This window comes from Eucalyptus grandis, chromosome 10, assembly GCF_016545825.1.
Source record: "Eucalyptus grandis isolate ANBG69807.140 chromosome 10, ASM1654582v1, whole genome shotgun sequence".
In the NCBI taxonomy this organism is placed as follows: domain Eukaryota; kingdom Viridiplantae; phylum Streptophyta; class Magnoliopsida; order Myrtales; family Myrtaceae; genus Eucalyptus; species Eucalyptus grandis.
Genome location: NC_052621.1, coordinates 10,535,034 through 10,555,807, shown reverse-complemented (window position 1 = coordinate 10,555,807; position 20,774 = coordinate 10,535,034). Strand labels below are relative to the sequence as shown.

The 20,774-nt window shown below is 39.8% G+C and overlaps 1 protein-coding gene across 1 annotated transcript; it reads left to right on the top strand.

Annotated features, from left to right (window-relative positions):
* The first annotated feature begins 13,751 nt into the window (after positions 1 to 13,751).
* On the top strand, positions 13,752 to 20,774 carry LOC104421672 (beta-galactosidase 8). Its single transcript, XM_010033708.3, has 19 exons — positions 13,752 to 14,434; positions 14,587 to 14,682; positions 14,895 to 15,007; positions 15,146 to 15,212; positions 15,314 to 15,406; positions 15,506 to 15,649; positions 15,974 to 16,062; positions 16,227 to 16,332; positions 16,464 to 16,551; positions 16,719 to 16,837; positions 17,590 to 17,751; positions 17,903 to 18,105; positions 18,218 to 18,327; positions 18,830 to 18,939; positions 19,093 to 19,206; positions 19,408 to 19,509; positions 19,725 to 19,936; positions 20,015 to 20,357; positions 20,463 to 20,774. The coding sequence occupies exons 1-19, from the start codon at positions 14,255 to 14,257 to the stop codon at positions 20,568 to 20,570; spliced, it is 2,559 nt and encodes an 852-aa protein (XP_010032010.2). The 5' UTR covers positions 13,752 to 14,254; the 3' UTR covers positions 20,571 to 20,774.

The window sequence follows — 20,774 nt, the reverse complement described above, 5'->3', positions numbered from 1 at the left end:
CATTCGCACAAATGGAAAAAACCAAGGTTGGTGTCACTTTTAGATCATTTCCAGTGTGACTCTTGAATCAAAATTTACTTAACTTACACAAACAAACGGTGAAAATGCGAAAGTTCCTCTCATTAAATCTTTTTTTTTCCTAAAAACCATGAGCCAAAGGAATTCGAATTCATAATTTATGCTCCGATTTCATGGTAGGTAAATCTTTGGTTCTGAAAATATAAACCGTAAGAAAACTAATCAATAAGGCACATAATATGTATGTATCACATAAAATGTATGATTAAGAGTCACCCATTTAATTTCACGAGACATCTCAATTTCATCATATGAAATCTATCAAGATGACACAACTCGTCTAACTATATGTCTCTTCAAATAACTTAATACTGATTTTGGATTCCGGATAAATAACACAAATAACATCATCCTTTGCACAGTGTAGTGATTTGAAAGGTTGCTGAGATCTGTCACCACAAAATTGGAAGAAATAAGATATATCAATCTATCATGTCAATGATGGCTTGTGATCTCCGAGGTGGAGCCAACAACAATCGACATTCGACACCTAATTGGATGGGATCCTCTCAACCTCGCAAGCTAATTTGGGTAAGGTTTGCTCCTGGCTCGGGGCCCCCACCTCCGCCAGCCAATTGGACGAGTGGATGATTTCCGGTTAAAGTTGACTTTGCATCTCAGTTGACAATTGCCTCCTCCATCACCTTGCTTTCTTCCTCAAGGAAAGGCTCGGTTGACATTGCATCTCGCTTGATTTAGTGTTTCACCCCCTCCTCACTTCGTGCACGGAATCTCAACCGTACCCGCTTTTGGTAGCATATTTCTCCCCATGGTTCATAGGTCGAATGTTCCAGACTTGACTTGGTTTTTAGCATACTTTAATGATAGGATGGTTTCAAGGGTCATTTGCGCCTTTTACAAAGCCAAATTTATTGGCTGTGATAATCGATTGGATGTGGAATGTTCAGTGGATTCATTAATTCATGTGGAAGAAGTTTCGGTTACTAGATTTAAGAAGCTAAAACTGTTGAACAAGAAGAAGACGTCCGCACCACAAATTTACTGAATTTAATTATTGTGGACAAGTAACAAACTTAATGGATGAGGCTAGAGTTTCATCATTTATGAATAAAATTTGTGGCAACTTGAAGAATCAGCAGCTTAAGGAATCGACAAAAAGTGAAGTCAACAATCATGGATGCAACCGTCAACTAAGTAACCATCAACATGATGAAATAAAGTAATCGTTGAGATAGTAGAGTCAAGGAACCGTCAAAATAGTGGAGTCAATCTAACCGTTTGGTAATTGTTTGAGACATCTATTTGTAAGCCTCTTTTATAACCTCTATATGTAACCTCCCTTTGTAACATCCATTGATAACCATTGATTGTAATTTTTAAATTGTCACATCGTACCCTTTGGAGGTCTCTCCACCCACAGAGAAACAAATATGTTATCTTTCAATTCCTACACGGTAATTATATTTTCCAAACTTGCATCGTTAATTAGATTCCGTCATGTTATATATCTTGGGTGTCTCATCATTGATTAAATTTCAATGCCACAAAACCTGTCACTTCTAAGAATGATTTTCAATTAAAGATATTTTACTCAAACCCAAATTCCAACGAACCATCACGTCCAATGGGATTAGTGTGCTCGATTTGAGGAGGTATAGTGCGAAGAACAAGGATCCAACCACTCCAAAAATAGAGCCAAGCCAAGGGGGTAACATCGAAATGCCACAGCACTTTACGAACAAGGAGACGAGGGAGTTAGCACCGAACCTTACTTTGTTTGCTATCGTGAAAAGGTTGATCAAGGAAGAGCATAATAAGATGACAAATCACATAGCAAGACACATTTCTAATGTGATCAAGTCGATGGTTATCAATATGATCAATGATGTTATCTCCAGGCCTAAGAAATTCAGTCAATCCATATCGATCAAACCGAACACGATGACGACTTCCAAGTATGTTCCTCCAACTCTAAATCAATTAAACGACAAAAATAATTTAGGCCAATTGATCCCATCACTAGTGAAAATTTTACAAAGGTTTAAAAATCCTGCCTACCCTAAGCCTAGGGGCAAGAAGGTCAAGTCTATTGACCTATCTACCTATCTACCCTAAACCTAGAGGGCAAGATGGGTGTCAACTTGTGAATCCTAATAAAGTGGCTAAACTCTTATTACAATAATTAGATAAAGACAAATGAATGGCCATGCCAGTATATAGGAAACTGCATTCTAAATGGGTTGACACTATACTTGACCCAAGAAAATTTAAAACTACTACCTTCGCCGAAGATGACCAGTGTGCCATTGTACACATTGGTCAATTTATTGCCCAATGTAGAGACCTGGGAACAAATGAATTCTTGAAACTTAGGTTATTCCCTCTGTCTTTATCAAAAGCTATGATTTTTTTCACTTTGAAGTAGTAGTCATCTAAATTTTGATTAATTTTGCCATAGATTAATGAGATCTTCTACACCACCATGCAGTCTATATTCTATACATGTCGCTTTTATTGCCATTGATTATATCATGAAGTTAAATCCTAAAAACATAATAGTCCTTATCAACAGTGATGGAGAATTTATCTCCTATCCATACTTGGGCTGAGATGGAAAGACAATTCCATTCTCAATTTATAGAACCATATCTGAAGTATCAATTGCTAATTTTGCCAGAATTTATCAATATGATAATCAATCGATCGATCAGTTTGTTGCTTGATTCAAGAGGGTTAGGAATAGATGCCTTACTTCATTCTCAAAGAAAGAATTCAAAAATTTGGCTTTCAGTGGATGAAACTCAATCATAGAGAAAAATTCAAAGGCCAAATTATGTTGATTTATTCCAATTGGTAACAAAAGTGTCCCAAGTATGAGTGATTACTTAAGGACAAAGATAGAGGGCCACATGAAAACTTTACACAAAACATGCTTTTCAAGGAAAAATATGAGTCATGTGATGAATTTGAGCAAGAAAAAATAAATTTGCCAATGACAAGGGGCACATAATGACTTTTGATTATCTAATTTAAAAGAATTGAATGATTGGCGAATCATTCCATTCTTTTAAAGATGACATTGTTTGTTCCAAAAAATGACCAATTTTGGTTATATGGACAAGTAATAGATTTAGTCAATAAAAGAAAATTTTAATTATTTATAAACAAAAATATCGATAACTTAAAGGATCAACAACTTGATGAATTGACTGTTTGAAGGAATCAACCAAAAGTAGAATCAACAATCTCGAATACAACTACTAAAAGAGTAGCCATTAGCATAGTGGAATAAAACAACTTACAATATTGTGAAGTTAAAGAAACCATCAAGGTAGTGGAATCAATGTAACCCGTAATGCCATTGTTCAATGACCATTTTTTTTTTTTTTTTTGGTGAAGTTGTTCAATGACCATTTATAACCTCTATTTATAACTTCCCTTTGTAACCTTCGTTGATAAACTCCATTGTAGTCTTTAAAAATAGCCACCTTGTACTCTTCAGAGATTCCCCGTGCACAAATAAACAAACATGTTGTATTTCAATTATCTTTTAATTCCCACACGGTAGATATAGTTTTAGACTTATGTCATCAATTAAATTCCCGCATGTATCTTTGTTGTATATCCTAAGTGCCTTGTTATCAATTAAATTCTACACGTTCATATTTACATTCTTGTCCTCAATTAAATTTCGACAAATCTTTGTATGTTTGATTCTATTTTGAGGTTATTATATTTTCAGGCTTTGTTATCGATTAAATTCCAACACGATTTACATACATTCAATGCCGTTTGATGTGAAGTTATTGATTCTCTCATCTACTTATAATATTTCCTGTCGTAATCATCACATAACCTGTCTCCTCTGATAATGTTAATTTTTAACTCAAATCTGATGCAAGAGGTGAGGAGTACTCCTAGGCTGCGTTTGGCAGTCAGGATAAAATTCGGGATAGGATATGATTTATTCTATTCTATGTTTGATGCTTGTGCAGAATAGGATAAAGTTTGATATAAAAAAGATATAGGCCGGATAAATTTATCTCATGGGGAGGTGGGATAAATATAAAGGTGGATAGAATTTCTAATATTCATAATAGGAAAATTATTTTTCTCGAATAACAAATTTATTAAATTAACAAAATTAAAATTATGTTTCAATATAAATAATATTTGAATTCTAATTTAAGAAATTGAAAATTAAAAATTAAAAATGTATTTTTAATTTAATCTTATTTTAATTTATATATTCAAATTTAATTATATTTTATAATAAACATTCTATCTATAAATTATATATATTCAACTTTAATTCTATCTTATAATATAAACATTCTATCTATAAAATTATTTATATTTATTATATTTATTTTAGGTATGTTAGTACAATTTACTATTTGATAAAATTTTATTAAAGAATGATGAAAGTGGTAAAAAGAAATAATAAAGAAAAAATTTTAAAAAGAGGAAAAAAATTTAAAAAAATTAAGGAATAATGTCACAAGAGATTTTTACCATCTCCGTTTATAAACTTTTAGGTTCATTTACAATTATATGCCGTTTATATTAAAAATATGTATATTATATAGATGTGAATATATCCGACTTTAATACTGTGATTCACCAAAAAATGGATAGGATATAGAAAAATCCCAAATTTAATGGATATCTTATCATATCCAGGATTTATATCTTATCATAGAAAATCCGTCTATCTTGACCAAATCCAAACTTAGCCCTACTGTACCCTTCTATCGTTACATCCATTTAGCTGCCAAACTAGCAGCATGACCTTGGAACTGGGTCATCTAAGGCTGAGCGACTTTAGCCACAACAAGTGAAGGCCATGCGAGTGACAACGGTGGCCGCGCTGCAGCGTCAACAAGCAGCGAAGGCAGCAGTGAGCGAGCAGCGATCGAGGCAAAATGGGGGGCTATGTAAATGGGGGTAGAGAGAGGAGTTAGATTTAAATCTCTAAACCTAGGTACATCTATGGTCGCGTTGCGATGACTAAACCAGAGAGTCTCTATCCATCGCAGAAACAGTATTGTTCTGTTTAGTGTTCGGTCTTTGTAGAATCGTGGATTTCGTGGAAATAATACTAGATCATATTGAAAGAATTACGAAGAAGAACTCATCATCCAGCTCACATTTCTCATGGTGATTACATGATTTTATTATGGAACAAGAAGCTTTGTTACAAACTCAAAAAGGCGTGTCCATCTTACTGCATGAATCAGAGAAAACCAAGATGCAATAGCATAGCAGCTAATCCGGTGGTCAGCCAAATCTGGCTATCAACCATTTTTTTCAGTGCAGACGAGGTCGTCGTCAAAGGGGCGGGCTGCTTCTTCTCAGGCTTCTCTGGCGCCGGCGCCGAAGGTGGTGGAAAGATGCTCGGAGGAAGAAGAACATGGTCAACCCGGTAAACTGCCAGCTGGTTATCCGCGTACAACGATTCGCCCACCGTCGCCTCAACGATGCCAGTGGACACCTTGAGCTCATTGTTGCCGGTGGTGATATTCAATGGGAACGCCCCGTCGTTGTTACCATCGGCCATCGTCCTCAGCGGGTTGCTCACGGTCCCAAACAAGGGCTTGGTGAGAAACTGCGGGATGACATGGAACTGGATCAGCTGCACCAGTTGCTTGTCGCCGAGGCTGTTCAGAGCCCCGGACTTGAGGCTCGAGAAGGCGGAATCGGGCGGGACCAAGATGGTGAGGCCGTCGCCCGAGTTCTGGAGCTCAGTGGAGATTTGGCTGGCCATGTGGGTGACCTTGAGCAGCCGGAGGAAGTTCGAGAAGTCACCGGCGTCTTGGAGGATCTTGGTGAGGCTTGGAGGGCCTGCGGACGTCTGGGCCAAGGTCTTAGTGACGATAAGGAAGATCACAAGTGGAAATACAACGATGCCGTTCATGTTCATGTTCTTTTCCTTCCCTTTGTCTGGTCTTATATTACGTGCGGCTTCTGTTTCGCCTCCGTTTCGTGCTAAAGAAGAATCGAAAGTGGCGCTTGGAGAAACGAACGTTTGAAGGCTGATGCAAGGGAGGGAAAGATCCGCAGTGCAATTTATGCAGAAGCTGCAACTGCGGATACCATTTTAGGTGGGGAAGATCCGCAATGCATTTCAGGTTGAAAATGAAATCTGAGATTTCGCTCGAGGAGATCGTTGTCTTTGAGTCGGGCTCGACACCAAGACGAACGTTGCCCCCTCACCGCTGAGCGGTGTGAGCTGACTTTTGCGATGAAGGCGACGTGCGGAAAAAAGGTTGTCGGGATCAGCCGACGAGGCGTAATCCGGATTAGTTGGTGATTAGTGATTAGCCATCTGCGGTGGGAGCACTTGCGCCGTCCGGATATCGAGATCCCAAGTTGCTAATCAAGATGTAATTATGCATCGTGCATGTGTTTTGGGATCACAAATTCACCAGCGACGAGGTACCTGAAAATTGACAGACCAGCAAGTAGAGCCAAGTTGTTTTTAATTGGGTTCTTATCCATCTGGGAAATTAGGCTTCTATCCAAACTGAAAAAGCTTTGCTAGCATGATAGACTTGGAGTTATTATGATAAGTCATATATTATTGAAGGAATAAACTCCACAATAAGTTCTAATTGTTTGTTATTTGTTTTTTTTTCTCAAAACATATTGTTATTCTCACGGTAAATTAAAGATAGTCGCATAAGTATTTTTCAAACTAAAAATCTAGTGTGTACTCTATTTGACAGGAATAATGACTAAGGAAAATGGGCAGAATGAAGATTTTAGAATTTTTTTGTTAATGAAGTGTCAAAAATATTAAGGAAGAGTCAAATAAAAAATTGGCAAATTCCACTATCATTTTATAGGATGTGTTTATATGAGTGAAAGTGTTTCGGAAATTAGTTCGTTGGACTTTCATCCCTTTAGTTTGCCCAAAATAACTAGTTAACCGAAAACATTTTTTGGTCAATGAAAATATTCATGCATAAAGTTGGGAAGGTTAATTTCTAAGTCTAAAAAGGTGAAAACACTCTCTCAAATTGCTCCTCTCAAATTCTTTAATTGATTCTTCCTTCTTCTTTATTTCTTTTTCCTTCTCCCTTTGTCAGCCACTAGGCCTTGGTGACAGCCAATGACCAATCACAAGCACGGGTAGGGGAGGCTTGATCTCGCCATATCCTGGCAAGGTCGAGCCTTGCTCGTGGCTTGTTATTGGTCATCATTGAAGCCCAACGACTAACAATAATAATAATAAATATTTTAAAAGATTTTTTTGTCAAAAATAAAGTCATAAGATTGAAATTACTTTCTAAATAAGATCCAAACATTAAAAATAAAAAAAAATTCTGTCACATATCACTAAACAAAATAAAACTATTAATTTTCCTTAAAAATGATTTCCCAGAAAAAATATTTCTTTATCATGAAGTTTTCCCAAAACTAATACGATTTTCTCTCTTTCTTAACCTTTTGCTCTCCCAAATTTTAAGAATGAACTATTGGTTAGACTTGTGCGTGTTCAATGCCTCTTAGGGTGCGTTTGGTAACGTTTCGTTTAAAATTGTTTCGGGAAAAATAAAAAAAGTGTTTGCCTTAGAACAATTTTGAACAAAAACGCGTTTGGTAAATCGTTTAAGAAATATAAAAAGAATAGAAACACGTTTGGTAAGTTTGTATAATTTTTTTATTTCTTTTATTTTTTAAATATTTTTATTTTTATTTTTTATTTTCTTTCTTATTTTTCTTATTTATTTTTCCTTTTTTTCTTTTTTTCTTTTTCCTTTTTCCTTTTTCCTTTTCCTTTTTCCTTCTTTTGGTTTGGCCGCCGGCCGCCGGCCCGGCCATGGCCCGAGCCGGCCGACGAGGGCCGGCGGCCTCGCCGGCCCACGGCGAGGCTCGCGGCCCCGGCGAGGCTCGCCTGGCCGCCGGGCGAGCTCGGCCTCGCCGCGGTCTGGGCGAGATCGAGCTCGCCCGGCCAGCGCGAGGTCGGGCCGCGCCGTGCCGACGGTGACCTGAGCCACACCGTCGTCTCCCTCCACCGCACGGCGACCGCGCTCGACGCTCCTTGCGCCACCGCACGGCGACCGCCCCTCCGCCTCACGCCCGATCGACGATCCGCAGGTCTCGAGCCTTCGTTCGCCACCACCGCATCGATCTCACCGCGCCGTGACCCACGACTCGAGATCCGCTCGATCGTCGACCCCCGCACTGCCCACGACTCGACCGGCCGTCCCCGCCGCTTCCGCTCGTAGACGCCCGCCGCTCGAGACCCCACGGCCGAGCCCCGCACCCGCGCCGCCGCCGCGCCCAACGACTCCGCGACCCGGCCTACGTCACCCGCCACAGGTGGAGACGCTTGCGGGCCGGCTGCCGATGCCTGAGAGGACGACGGTGGAGAAGCCGGATGGTCTCGAGACAGAGTAGGCGGCATTTGCTCGGCGCCGGAGAGAGTGGAGGCGCCTGAGAAGACGACGGTGGAGACGCTTGCGGGGAGGAGAGGGTCGCAGGGAGGAGAACACAATTTTGTTCCTTTTGTTCCTCAATTGTGTTCAGAAACAAGAAACACAAATTTTGTGTTCTTGTTGCTTTTTTTTGTTCCTTGGAACAAAAGAACAAAAAGAATAGAAACGCACCCAAACGCGTTTTGTTCCTTTTGTTCCCGTGAACAAAAAAGAAATTTCTGTTCCTGGGAACAGAAATAGGGTGCAGCCAAACGCACCTTAGATGCTCATGGCTCGAGTGAAAAATGAACCCCAAGACTTATGAATTGGATAAACATGTTTAGATCTCTTTAACTATGTGCAAATTGCTTTAGGTCTTAGCCACTTAAATAGGTGAAACACCTGAATTTAACCGGTTCATGAAGCTCTAGTGTCCGGTAGACTGTCCAGCAGTGTCTGCATCTACGATTCCTGGCCAAAATTACTCACTTGGCTCCTAAATAGCCTTAAACAGGCTAGTAGCGACTCATTAGGTTACCGGGTTTCTAGGCTCGTGTTCCTGCATTATCCGATTTTATAAATAAAACGAAAGACCAGGATGCGCAGAACGTAGGCTGAAGGAGTTCAATTTGATCCACTTGAAGGCCCATTTTTCACTTGGATTATGAGTTATGACCATGTTTCCAAACAATCATCGAATGATGAGCCCATTTTGGGTCGTATTCAATTCGTTGAAGTTTTGGGCTTGTAATCGCAGAAGATTGTCCGGTTCTTAAACTCTGCATCCTGAAGAATTTCGATTAAAACTTACTGGGTTCTTGTCTGAACAGGAGTTGGGTGCTCAAATTGAACTGGGTTAAATCGTAGTGAACTTTCTTGATTCTTAAACTCCAGCTATGTTCCAAGTACAGCTGAAGTTGGCATGGGAAGACCATGTGTAAACGATATGTATCCCTGAAAAGTGCAAAAATTACTTCTAAAGTGCAATTCAATCCTAGTCTTTTTTTTTTTTTTTAAATGCAATTTAAGGTTGTTGATTAGATAGCTTCCGGATACTAGGTAACGCATGGTAATATTCTTGTTTCTTTGTTCTTTTGTTCCTTTGTTTGCCGTAATAGAATAAGAATAGAAAATCCGTTTGATAATATCGCTAATTTTTCTATTTCTTGGAATAAAAAAAGTAGTCGAGAAATAGATTTGGGATAGAAAAAAAAAAAAAATAGTTTATTGTTCTCGAGAACAATTTCTAGAAATGAATCATTTTATTTCTCTTCCTTTTTCTCTTTTCTTCTTCTTCCTTGCCATTTGCCATCCCTCAGTAGCGAGCTAGAGAAGGAAGAAGAAGAGAGAAAAAAATAAAAACCTAAAAAAAATTAAAATTAAAATAAATTTTACGTCACAAAAAAACTTGTGAATAGTACCAAAGGCATTCATTTTATTTTTCTATTATGGGAATATAAATTTTGTACAGTTATTAAATGTGTTATTTTACTCAAAAACCGTTTTTAGTGAGTAGAAATAGAAAAAAATTATTTAAAAAAAAATTGTTCCAAAACAGAAATATTATCATACGCATTATAAAAAAAAAAAAAATTTGACCCATTCATCCGAGGGATGTGATTGCATTTTCCAAAAGTATTTAGGACTTGAATGCACCGATTGAAAAGCATACAATTTAATTAACTCCATGCATAAAATTTAATATTTTAAATGCACTTTGAAAAGAGCTATCTATCTCCTTCGGAGACAAAAACAAAATGATTTTGACAAACAAGCCCCTCTCTTATGTATAGTGTTAGATTCAATGAGACCAGACCACAAAATACTTCGACAAATTTTAATTAAGCGTGGAATATGACCAGCTTTTTTCTAAAAAAAATGTCGGGGTTTAATCTCTCCATCTACCAATTTCAAACAATAAACCTTAGGATTAGGGGTGTCAAAAACCGAACTGAACCGAATCGAACCGAACTAAAATATTTGATTTTTTTGGTTCGGTTTTCATTCGGTTCGGTTCTCATTAAAAATTGAAATTTTTTTATCGGTTCGGTTTTTATCGGTTAACCGAACAACCGAACCGAATCGATAAAACCAATAAGAGCTTATTTCTTGTAAACGAAAAACATATACAATAGAAAAAAAAAAACAAAAGCCAAAATCAAAAACTAAAAGCTGAAAACCAAAAAACCGAATCGAATGGAACCGAAATTTTAGTTCGGTTCATATTCAGTTCGGGTCTCATTCGGTTTGGTTCGGAAGTTTTTCCTAATAGTTCGGTTTTGTTCGGTTTTTCAAAAAAACCCAACCGAACCGAACCGTTGACACCCCTACTTTTTTTTTCTTTTTTTTCTTTTTTTTCTTTGTCAATCTTACTCTATTCCTACTCTACACTCACTCGCAGACTTGTGCCCCGCCTTGTGCAGGAGTGGGAGTCGCAACCCACTTCGAAACTTACGCGTCCCTACCCCCATCCCCAGAAGATGGGGATTTAACCTCACCTCCCCCTTCCATGTGGGAAGGGTGGCCACTGGGGCGAACCCCCTGGTTGTTGACACCCCTACTTAGAGTGTCTAAAATTGCACTTAGTAATTAATATGCCCACCTGCATATGTCTTACGACACTATCCTCAATCGGGGGAACTAGGTGAATCTGTGGTTGAGGATAGTGCCATAAGGCGTGTTAACCCAGCTGTGGGCATTTAATCCACTCTCACTCACTCTAGATGTAGATACGGGAGGCTACTATAACTGCCTACTCGGTACTAGTCAAAACCGAAATCCTGATGTGGTGTCTACCTTCACCACCGTGAAACCCCCTAATTCCCTGTCTATTTTTGTCTTCCAAATAGAGAGGGAATAGAAGGACAGCGTGAGGTCTTTCACCTCAAAACAATTCTCTCACTTATTTCCTCCATGAGCCTTTTAAGGACTTGCTTAGGTCCAAATCATGTCTTCATATGCAATAACCCTTTTCTAATGAGACCCCTCATAAGTAAACTAAACACAATTATCACAAATTGGATATCAACGTCGATGTCAATGTCAAAGTAGCGTCGTGGAAAAAATGACAGACATGTGACATCAAACCCATGATTGACCGACCTGAGGACACATGGAGGATTTAGATTACATATTAATCGAGATGTAGATGTGAACACTTTGACTCTTCAAGTGGTCGCCGATTTGAAATTTGGCCAAGCACATTAGACAAGTTACATCTAGGGATAGCCTTCGTCATCTACAAAGAAGGACCACTAGAAAGTAGAAACAATCGTTGGTCCAGATGGAGCCCTTAACATTTAGTCCAAAAAGAGACAACACATGGGTTGGTGTCCACCGATTATGTTCTGTCATCCATTCATGAAATCGAACTTGAAATACTTACTTTCTTTTCCCTTAAATTCAAAACCCATTACGTCACATCGTTGAAACAATATATAATACTTGACTTTAAGATTCATTTAGGAAATTTAGCTCGAAACACTAATTTTTATTTTCTTAAGTTCAAAATGCTTGACTTTAAAATTCATATGCTATATCAATTTAAGTTTTTCCAATAGGATCATCTAACATGATTTCGAAATTAGATTTTGTTTCAGTTCATTTTGTATAAGTATTCATATTCCTTTCGTTAAATTTCACGAGTCATGCTCAATCCGGTGATGCCCCGTGTTGCTCTGGACTTGGACTTCTGACGTGCATAAGATATGAGGAGGTAGGTGAATCATCTTGGCCTCATGAGCAGGGGATGACGCATGGAGGGGAGGAACGAGGTCTGGGGAACCCAACACGACCTCACCCCGTGATTGATGAACTCGTCTCGAATCAATCATATAATAATAATTATTATTCATTTCTCTTAATTTGGAAAAGGAAATTTTTATTTATTCATTTTTGGTCTTGAAAAAGAAAGAAAAAGAAATTTGATTTGAGGGGCAGGTGGTGGGAGGCACCCGTACCGGCTATTGTCGGTGACAGGACGTGGAGTTGGTCACTAATGTCCACCGCCGACAGCCCACTTCCTCTATCTGCGCCATGCACGGACAAACGTTTGATTTGATTTTGATCCCGCGTTTCCAATTTGATCGAGATTATGCTCGTGACCACGCGTGCACGGGCCAAGCACGTCCCGTTCACGCGCCGTACCTCGTCGCATTTTTTGACTTCTATTTAGTTCTGGACCAAAATCTTTGAAAATATATTAACATGTAGATTCTTGTGTAATTATCAAGATTTTCTTGATTTAGAGATTAATATTTCCTCTTCACCTTCTTAATATTTCGAAAGTAGTATGATTTGTTTTTGTCTCAATTAAGCCCCATATGATTGTTGGAGCGAATTTACTTTTTCAAATTTTATTTGTTGTACTTTATGAGATTGAGAATCGAATTTTCTAATATTACGCTCTAGATCTTTAAAATTAAATTAATCTAGATATATAGGTTCATGTCAATTCATTATATTATTTATTATAAATAATTCTTATTGAACGAGCATTGACATTGATGTTTTTTCATATACTATTGATAATCATGAACCTAATCATTAAATTGTTAAAAATCCATGTGAGCTTTTCGACTCCAAATCCACTAACATTACGACCGATGATCATTGGGGGGGGACCGCGAAAGGCTTCATCCAAGGTTCTCGTTCATATTTCGGAATCACCTAGATATAAAACAACAAAAATGTATTTCAGGTATGAGAGATAAAAAAAAAGCTATACCCATTATGGGCACAAGGAACACATAAAAATAAGGAACGTTCGTGAAACTCGCCATCCCTTTATATTAAATAGATATGATAAAACACATCTCCCATAATACATCAATCTTCTACAATTTGTTCTAATCCCATTAATTGAGTTGATCTTTCACGATTTGTGTTAATTCCTCCAATGATACAACAATCTTCTATAATTTGTGCATTGAGCCGATCTTCCACAATCTGTATTAATAATGTAAATTGTTATCACTGATATTATAAATTGTTATCTTTGTAAAATATTTTTAATTATGTTTTTCCCTTGAGATATGTGACATCAGCAAATTAAAATTAGGAATGCAATTGTAAGGGCTAATAAATAAATAAAATAAATAAGCAAGTAAATAAATAATGGGTTATATAATACTCCATAAAAAAATTATTATTATTATTATTATAACAACAATAATAGATTTCTTTTATTATTTTTTTTTGTCATGCAATAATCAAACTTGCCCGTCCCACTGTTCACCGTACGATATATAACGACAGCCTGCTCCGGTGGTCGCCATCAGTCGAAGCTAAGGATCGCGCCAGGCCAAAGGAGCATTGAAGTCGAATTTATTCCCTCTCCAACAAGACGCCGAGAAGGGAGGAGAAGCAGCGGCAGCAGGAGACGAAGACGACGACGACGGCCGGTGGCGTGGCGTGGCGTGGCGTGGCGTGGAGTGTGCGTGTCCTCTCCGTCGTCGGTATCTTACAAGCTTAATCCTCTCTCTCGATTCCCTCCCTTCTCTCTTTGCTTCGACTCATCCCTCACGCCGGCCAAGAAGCGAAGAAGCAAAGGAAGGAAGGAAGGAAGGAAGAAGACGGCCCTCCATTTCCGAAGAAGAGCATTTCGCGGAAGTAAAGCTCGAGCTCGCTGTTTGTCTGTTTTTGAGGAAAAGGGTACCGAAAACTTCGACCCGTTGTTGCTTCGCGGAACTGCTTTTGGGAGCCGCGGAGTGTGTGTATAAGAAGGGAGGGGAGGGTTGGAGGGAATCTGTCCGTTTCTCGCCGCGGAAGGATCGTGGGCAGGGGAGAGGAAAATGGCGGCGGCGGGAGGGAAGAGATTTCTGCTGGGGCTCGCGCTGGCGCTCATCGGCGCCCTCGCGGCGTCGTCGTCGCTGGCCGCGAACGTGACGTACGACCACCGCGCGCTGGTGGTCGATGGGAAGCGCCGGGTGTTGGTCTCCGGCTCCATTCACTACCCTCGCAGCACTCCCGAGGTACTACTCCTCTGTCTCCCTCTGTCTCTCTGTCTCTCCGTGACATGTGACCGGAACCGCCGTCCGTGACGATGGAACCCGCGTCGTGCATGAGAGAGAAGGCGAGAGCCGAGACGGGCGCGCTTTGAATGAGTTTCTTTGGGCTGCTGCAGATGTGGCCCGACCTGATACAGAAATCGAAGGACGGAGGGCTGGACGTGATCGAGACCTACGTTTTCTGGAACATCCATGAGCCAGTGCGAAATCAGGTCAATCCGCTTCTTCTTCTTCTTCATGGCCCGTTCTTGTGATGTCGTCTGTTTATCGTTGCAACTAATCTATTTCGGTGATTAAATTTGTGGGAATTCGATCGTCATGCCATTTCCAGCTCCATCCTTCAAAAGTACCCAATAGATTTTTTTCAGTCTTTTGTGGTTCTTGAAGTTCTTGAGACTGACTTGAGCTGTGACACTTTCGGCAGTTCGATTTCGAAGGGAGGAAAGATTTGGTTAAGTTCGTCAAGACAGTGGCCGAGGCGGGTCTCTTAGTTCATCTGCGCATCGGGCCTTATGTATGCGCGGAATGGAACTACGGGTGAGTGAGTGAGCAGAGTGGTTGTCTATAATTAGTTATTAATTTCCTCGACTTGGAAGATGATTGTTTGTCGTCACGTTTGATCTTTGGAGCTTGTCGCTGATATTTTCTTTTCTTGGATTGTTCAACTTCAATCAGCGGCTTTCCTCTGTGGTTGCATTTCATACCGGGAATCCAATTCCGAACCAACAATGGGCCGTTCAAGGTCCCTTTTTCCATGCTCTCTGCTCTCCAATTTTCACTTTTCACTTTCCATAGTTGTTGTTTATTCCGCATTAATGAGGAAAAATAAATGCTCTGTTTCAGACAGAGATGCAGCGATTCACGGCCAAAATCGTGGACATGATGAAGCAGGAAAAGCTGTATGCGTCCCAAGGCGGTCCCATCATTCTATCTCAGGTAAAATTTGTTATGATGAACAATCATCTTCTTCGCCTCTCAATCTTTTTTTTTTTTGGCCCCTCAATGATTAAAGAGACGTATACTGTTTTGTGCCAGATTGAGAATGAGTATGGAAATGTTGCTTCGAGTTTTGGGGCCGGTGCCAAGCCCTATATCAACTGGGCAGCAACCATGGCCACATCTTTAGATACAGGGGTCCCCTGGGTAATGTGCCAGCAGGCGGATGCTCCCGACCCCATTGTGAGTTTTCTCGACTAAATTACTTTGGAAAATTCCTTAATTAATCTAGGATTCGGTCGTCTAGTTCAAAGAGATCTTAATTGCCGCTGTAGCTGTCCTTGGTTATTTGGGTCACTTCCATTATTTATGACCTTAGGTTAAACTTGATCTTATATGACCTTACTTTATATGAGGAACGGTCTGGGATGATCTCTATATTTTCAATATTTGTTTTTTGGTGGATTGTACCTGATCTTACTTTATACCTTACTTAGAGGGGAAAAAGGATCATGTTGGCCATTTAATATTCTAACTTCTCGCTAAGCTCCTTATTATTCTTTGCAGATTAATACTTGCAATGGATTTTATTGTGACCAATTTACACCTAATTCAAACGCTAAGCCCAAAATGTGGACAGAGAACTGGAGTGGATGGTAATTAGCTTTACCTTCTATTTGCCTATAAGTTAGCTATTAGAGTAGATGTCATGTTCCTTTAAATATAGATCGTCTTATTGAATCACCCTCAGCTTCTATTTGACATTACTCTCCATGCGAACTTTTTCTTCCTTTTTTTTTTTTCCTCCCCCAAAAATTAGGTTCCTTTCCTTTGGCGGGGCTGTTCCATATCGTCCTGCGGAAGACCTTGCATTTGCAGTGGCCCGATTTTTCCAGCGAGGTGGAACATTGCAGAACTACTATATGGTACAAATTATAGATTTATGAGCTTGGAAGCATCGGCTAGTCGATGTTTATCATTGTCATAAACGAGCCATTTCTTTCACTGGAGACGATGCTGACATCAAAGCACATTTCTTTCATTCATGTAAAAACAGTATCACGGGGGGACTAACTTCGGCCGAACTACTGGTGGACCTTTTATTGCTACAAGTTATGACTACGATGCTCCAATAGACGAGTATGGTAAGCTCATTCTTTCTAACTACATGCTTCTTACTGGAATGGAGGAAGTGAAATTGATAGTAAAGCAGTCATTTTGGAGAAATATATCACTGAGCCAATCAGTTATTATGATATTCTATAAATGGCTAGACTCTGCACTGCCACATAATGTGTCGGTATTTCTGTAGGGCTTGTTAGGCAGCCTAAGTGGGGCCATCTGAGGGACGTGCATAAAGCTATCAAGCTTTGTGAAGATGCACTTATAGCCACAGATCCAGCGTATACTTCCCTTGGTTCAAACTTGGAGGTAAAACCACCCTGAAATCATTTATCTCCAGATCTTTTTGAAGAACTTAGTTTCCTTGACATAACTTTTTAAAGTTATTTTGACCAAAATGATTTAAGATTTCCCAGTTTTTTTGGTGTGTCAGTTTGTTTTTCTCCTATGAGTTCCCCGACATTGTGCACCAACCTCAGACTTCTTTCCCTTCCATTTAAAATAATAGACAGAGACTTGTAAGTAGTAAAGCAGAGCATTTACTGGGTATAGCTCTTGGTAGAAAATTATTGCTGTCAAGCACTATTCAATTTTTTGAACAGAGTATAACGGATTCAAATTGCAAAGCATCAATCCGTCATTACACCTAGTTGCAGGTGCTCTAAATATAGACGTTTGTGCTGTCAATTCTACTGCTGACCTTGTGACTTGTCATGGCGTAAAATAATTTAGCTATATTTTCCAAATTTGGGGATTCAATAACTTAGCTTCAATTTGACTACTATTTCTGTCCAGTTACTGTTCAGTCTTCATCATGGATGATAATTGTATTCTTTAGGTATACATGTCAGTCCAAAGATGTCCGCCCCATCTATCATTCTTCTTCTAAATTGTGTTCATTGGAACTTAATGAGTATACATTTTTTTTCCTTTTTCAGTTCTTCTAGATGGCAATACTTAATATACAATCTTCAATCTTCTCTATTGTTCAGCTAAAGATTATGCTATGTGATCCACATGATAGAGAAAGAAAAATTGATCTGTTATAACTTTTTTTCCAGGCAACAGTCTATAAAACAGATGCAGGATTATGTGCTGCTTTTCTTGCCAATTGGGGCACCTCTGACGCAACTGCTACTTTCAATGGAAAATCTTATCAATTGCCTGGATGGTCTGTGAGCATTTTACCAGACTGCAAGAATGTCGCACTTAATACTGCGAAGGTTTTTCTCGTGAACTTGTTCTCCTGCTACATCTCTTGTCATAGTAGAGAATCCATGATGTCACTGGCAGTTTTGGATTGAAGGATATATTGTATTCCTTTATTATGATAAAGATATTGAGGAGCTCCAACTTTTTTTTTTTTTATTACAGATTAATTCTATGTCTATGATTCCTACCTTCGTGTATGAATCTTTGAGTGAGGTGGTGGATTCCTCCGCTACAGTCAATGCGGACTGGAGTTGGATCAATGAACCAGTGGGTATTTCAAAGAATGATTCATTCGTGAAGCCCGGGCTGTTGGAGCAAATAAACACTACAGCTGACAGCAGTGACTACTTGTGGTATTCACTAAGGTACACGAGCAGCTCATTAGCAGCTTTTCCATACAGCCACCGCTGTCCAATTTGACTGGTAAGGTGTCCCAATATGTTTGGTCCAATCTTATTGTGGTTCTGTTTTTGGCAGCACTAATATCCCTGGGGATAACCCCTTCCTTGACGATGGATCTCAAGGAGTTCTTCATATTGAATCACTTGGCCATGCTCTTCATGCTTTTGTCAATAAGAAGCTTGCAGGTAATCCTTATACATGAATTCTTCTTGACAAGATGGAATGGCAGTGGTACAAATGAAAAACTTTTTTTTTGCACTTTGGGTCCTTATGACAGGACATGGATTGACCTCTTCCTGGTCACAAAGGAAGCCCCAATTATCCAATTGAATTCTATTTCTTTTTAGTATGCTCTGTTTTCCAAATTTTACAATGAGATGGCAAGTGAAAATTATTCTACTAGTTTGTTTTATAACCTTGATTCTTGCTTAGTCATATGCACATCCTCCCTTTACCAAATGACATCTAAACTGAGCCAAACCTATCATACACAGCTCATGCTGGATAATTTTCTATTCTAGTGTTGCTTATCAAAATAGAAGTACCTGACAATTGAAAGGTAAAGGAATGGTTTGATGGAGAGTGTGCTCTGTACATTTCTCTTATTGTATATGTAGAAGTAGAAAAAACTTCTTTTTCTGATGTAGATCAGTTGACCAGAACACTCAATCAGTTACAATTCTACAGGCAGTAAAGCAGGCGACAGTGGAAATTCCAAGATTGCTGTTGACATTCCCGTCACGCTTCTACCAGGGAAGAACACAATTGATCTCCTGAGCTTGACTGTCGGACTTCAGGTATGGTCTTTCTAATTATTACTTTGAGAACATCCATTTTCAAGGTGACGATAACATGCATTGTACTATGCTATTGTAGTTATTCTTGTCTGATTAATAAACTCCCTTATTTTTCAGCTATATCTTTAATAACGAAACCACATTTTCTTCCAGAACTATGGAGCTTTTTACGACCAAACGGGTGCTGGTATAACTGGTCCAGTGAAGCTGAAAAGTTCAGCCAATGGCAGCATAATAGATCTGTCTTCACAGCAGTGGACATATCAGGTGAGGTTTCTTTCTTGCTAGTAGACGAGTTCTATCATTAGTAAGTGTGATGATGGCCAAAGAGAACATATTGGTAACTGCAATTTATGTGAATTTCATTCTGACATGCTCAAGAAAACCTCTCTTGTGATCACCTGACCGGCTGACCTTTAATAAAGCTAACGTGGGTGCATTGCAACTTTGTGTTTGTGTTGAGTGCAGATAGGACTTAAAGGTGAAGATCAAGGTCTACCCAATGGAAGTTCTTCTATGTGGATTACGCAACCTAGTTTGCCAAAGAATCGACCCTTGACGTGGTACAAGGTAACCATCCGTTTCCATCTAGGCAAGTCATTATCTGCAAGGGAAATATTTGGCATAATCGAATACTTCTTTATTTGTAGAAACATAAGTAAAATTGAAGCAGAGTGGGATTATGTTAACACCAATCTAAAACCTAAACAGCTCCTTACTTGAAGGTGTCTCAGGCAATACCTATACTATTTAGGCACTAACCATGGTGTTGCTTAATTCTCCAGACCACTTTTGCTGCTCCTGCTGGCGACGACCCAGTAGCCATCGACTTTTCTGGAATGGGAAAGGGTGAGGCGTGGGTGAATGGACAAAGCATCGGACGGTATTGGCCAACCAACGTCGCTCCTGGTAGTGGCTGCACTGACTCTTGCAATTACAGAGGAACCTACGGTTCAAGCAAATGCCTAAAGAGCTGCGGGAAGCCATCACAAAAGCTGTAAGTAACCGAAAGTCATGCGTTCAGAGGGTTTTGAGGATACCATTTCAAGGAGTAATCTTGAGCCCGCTCTCACAGGTACCACGTTCCGCGCTCATGGTTAAAACCAAGCGGCAACATTCTTGTAATGTTCGAGGAAGTTGGTGGCGATCCCACTCAAATATCTTTTGCCACGAGACAGATTCAAAGCTTATGCTCACATGTGAGCGAGTCCCACCCATCACCTGTCGACATGTGGAACCCAGAATCAGAGTCCAAAACAGGAAAAACATCGCGGCCAACATTGTCACTGGAGTGCCCACGTCCTAATCAAGTCATATCCTCGATCAAGTTTGCCAGCTTCGGAACTCCGCAAGGAACTTGTGGGAGCTTCGGCCATGGAAAATGCAGCAGCAAAAGGGCACTTGCCGTGGTTCAGAAGGTATTACTCCACAACTCTTTTAGCATGAACCACATCTTAGTTGTCATTACCTCCTTGATTGTGGTATGTCCATCCTTCCTCATTCGTTCTCGCGAACTCGTGCAGGCGTGCATAGGATCGAAGAGTTGTATGGTCGGCGTTTCCATCGACGCATTCGGTGACCCTTGCAAAGGAGTGACGAAAAGTTTAGCAGTAGAAGCTTCCTGTACATGAGCGCGGTAACCTTACCTCTCACCCTAACTCCAAACCGGGAGTAATAAGCGCGGTGTCCTTCCCAGTGTCATAGAATGAATACGCTTTCGATGGGGGATAGAGAGTCCGATCTCACCTCTTCCCACCAGACGAATTGTATCTGCTGTCACAGTGACATTCTTGGCAGAAAAGCAATGCAAAGAAAATTGAAGTATCTTCTTGAGA

What these genes read in the sequence shown, in the direction of transcription:
- LOC104421672 (XM_010033708.3), top strand. Translation starts at nt 14,255, where the DNA reads ATGGCGGCGGCGGGAGGGAAGAGATTTCTGCTGGGGCTCGCGCTGGCG. An exon ending in GCTTGACTGTCGGACTTCAG is followed by an intron (nt 18,940 to 19,092) that starts GTATGGTCTTTC and finishes ATTTTCTTCCAG; the next exon opens with AACTATGGAGCTTTTTACGA. An exon ending in CACAGCAGTGGACATATCAG is followed by an intron (nt 19,207 to 19,407) that starts GTGAGGTTTCTT and finishes TGTTGAGTGCAG; the next exon opens with ATAGGACTTAAAGGTGAAGA.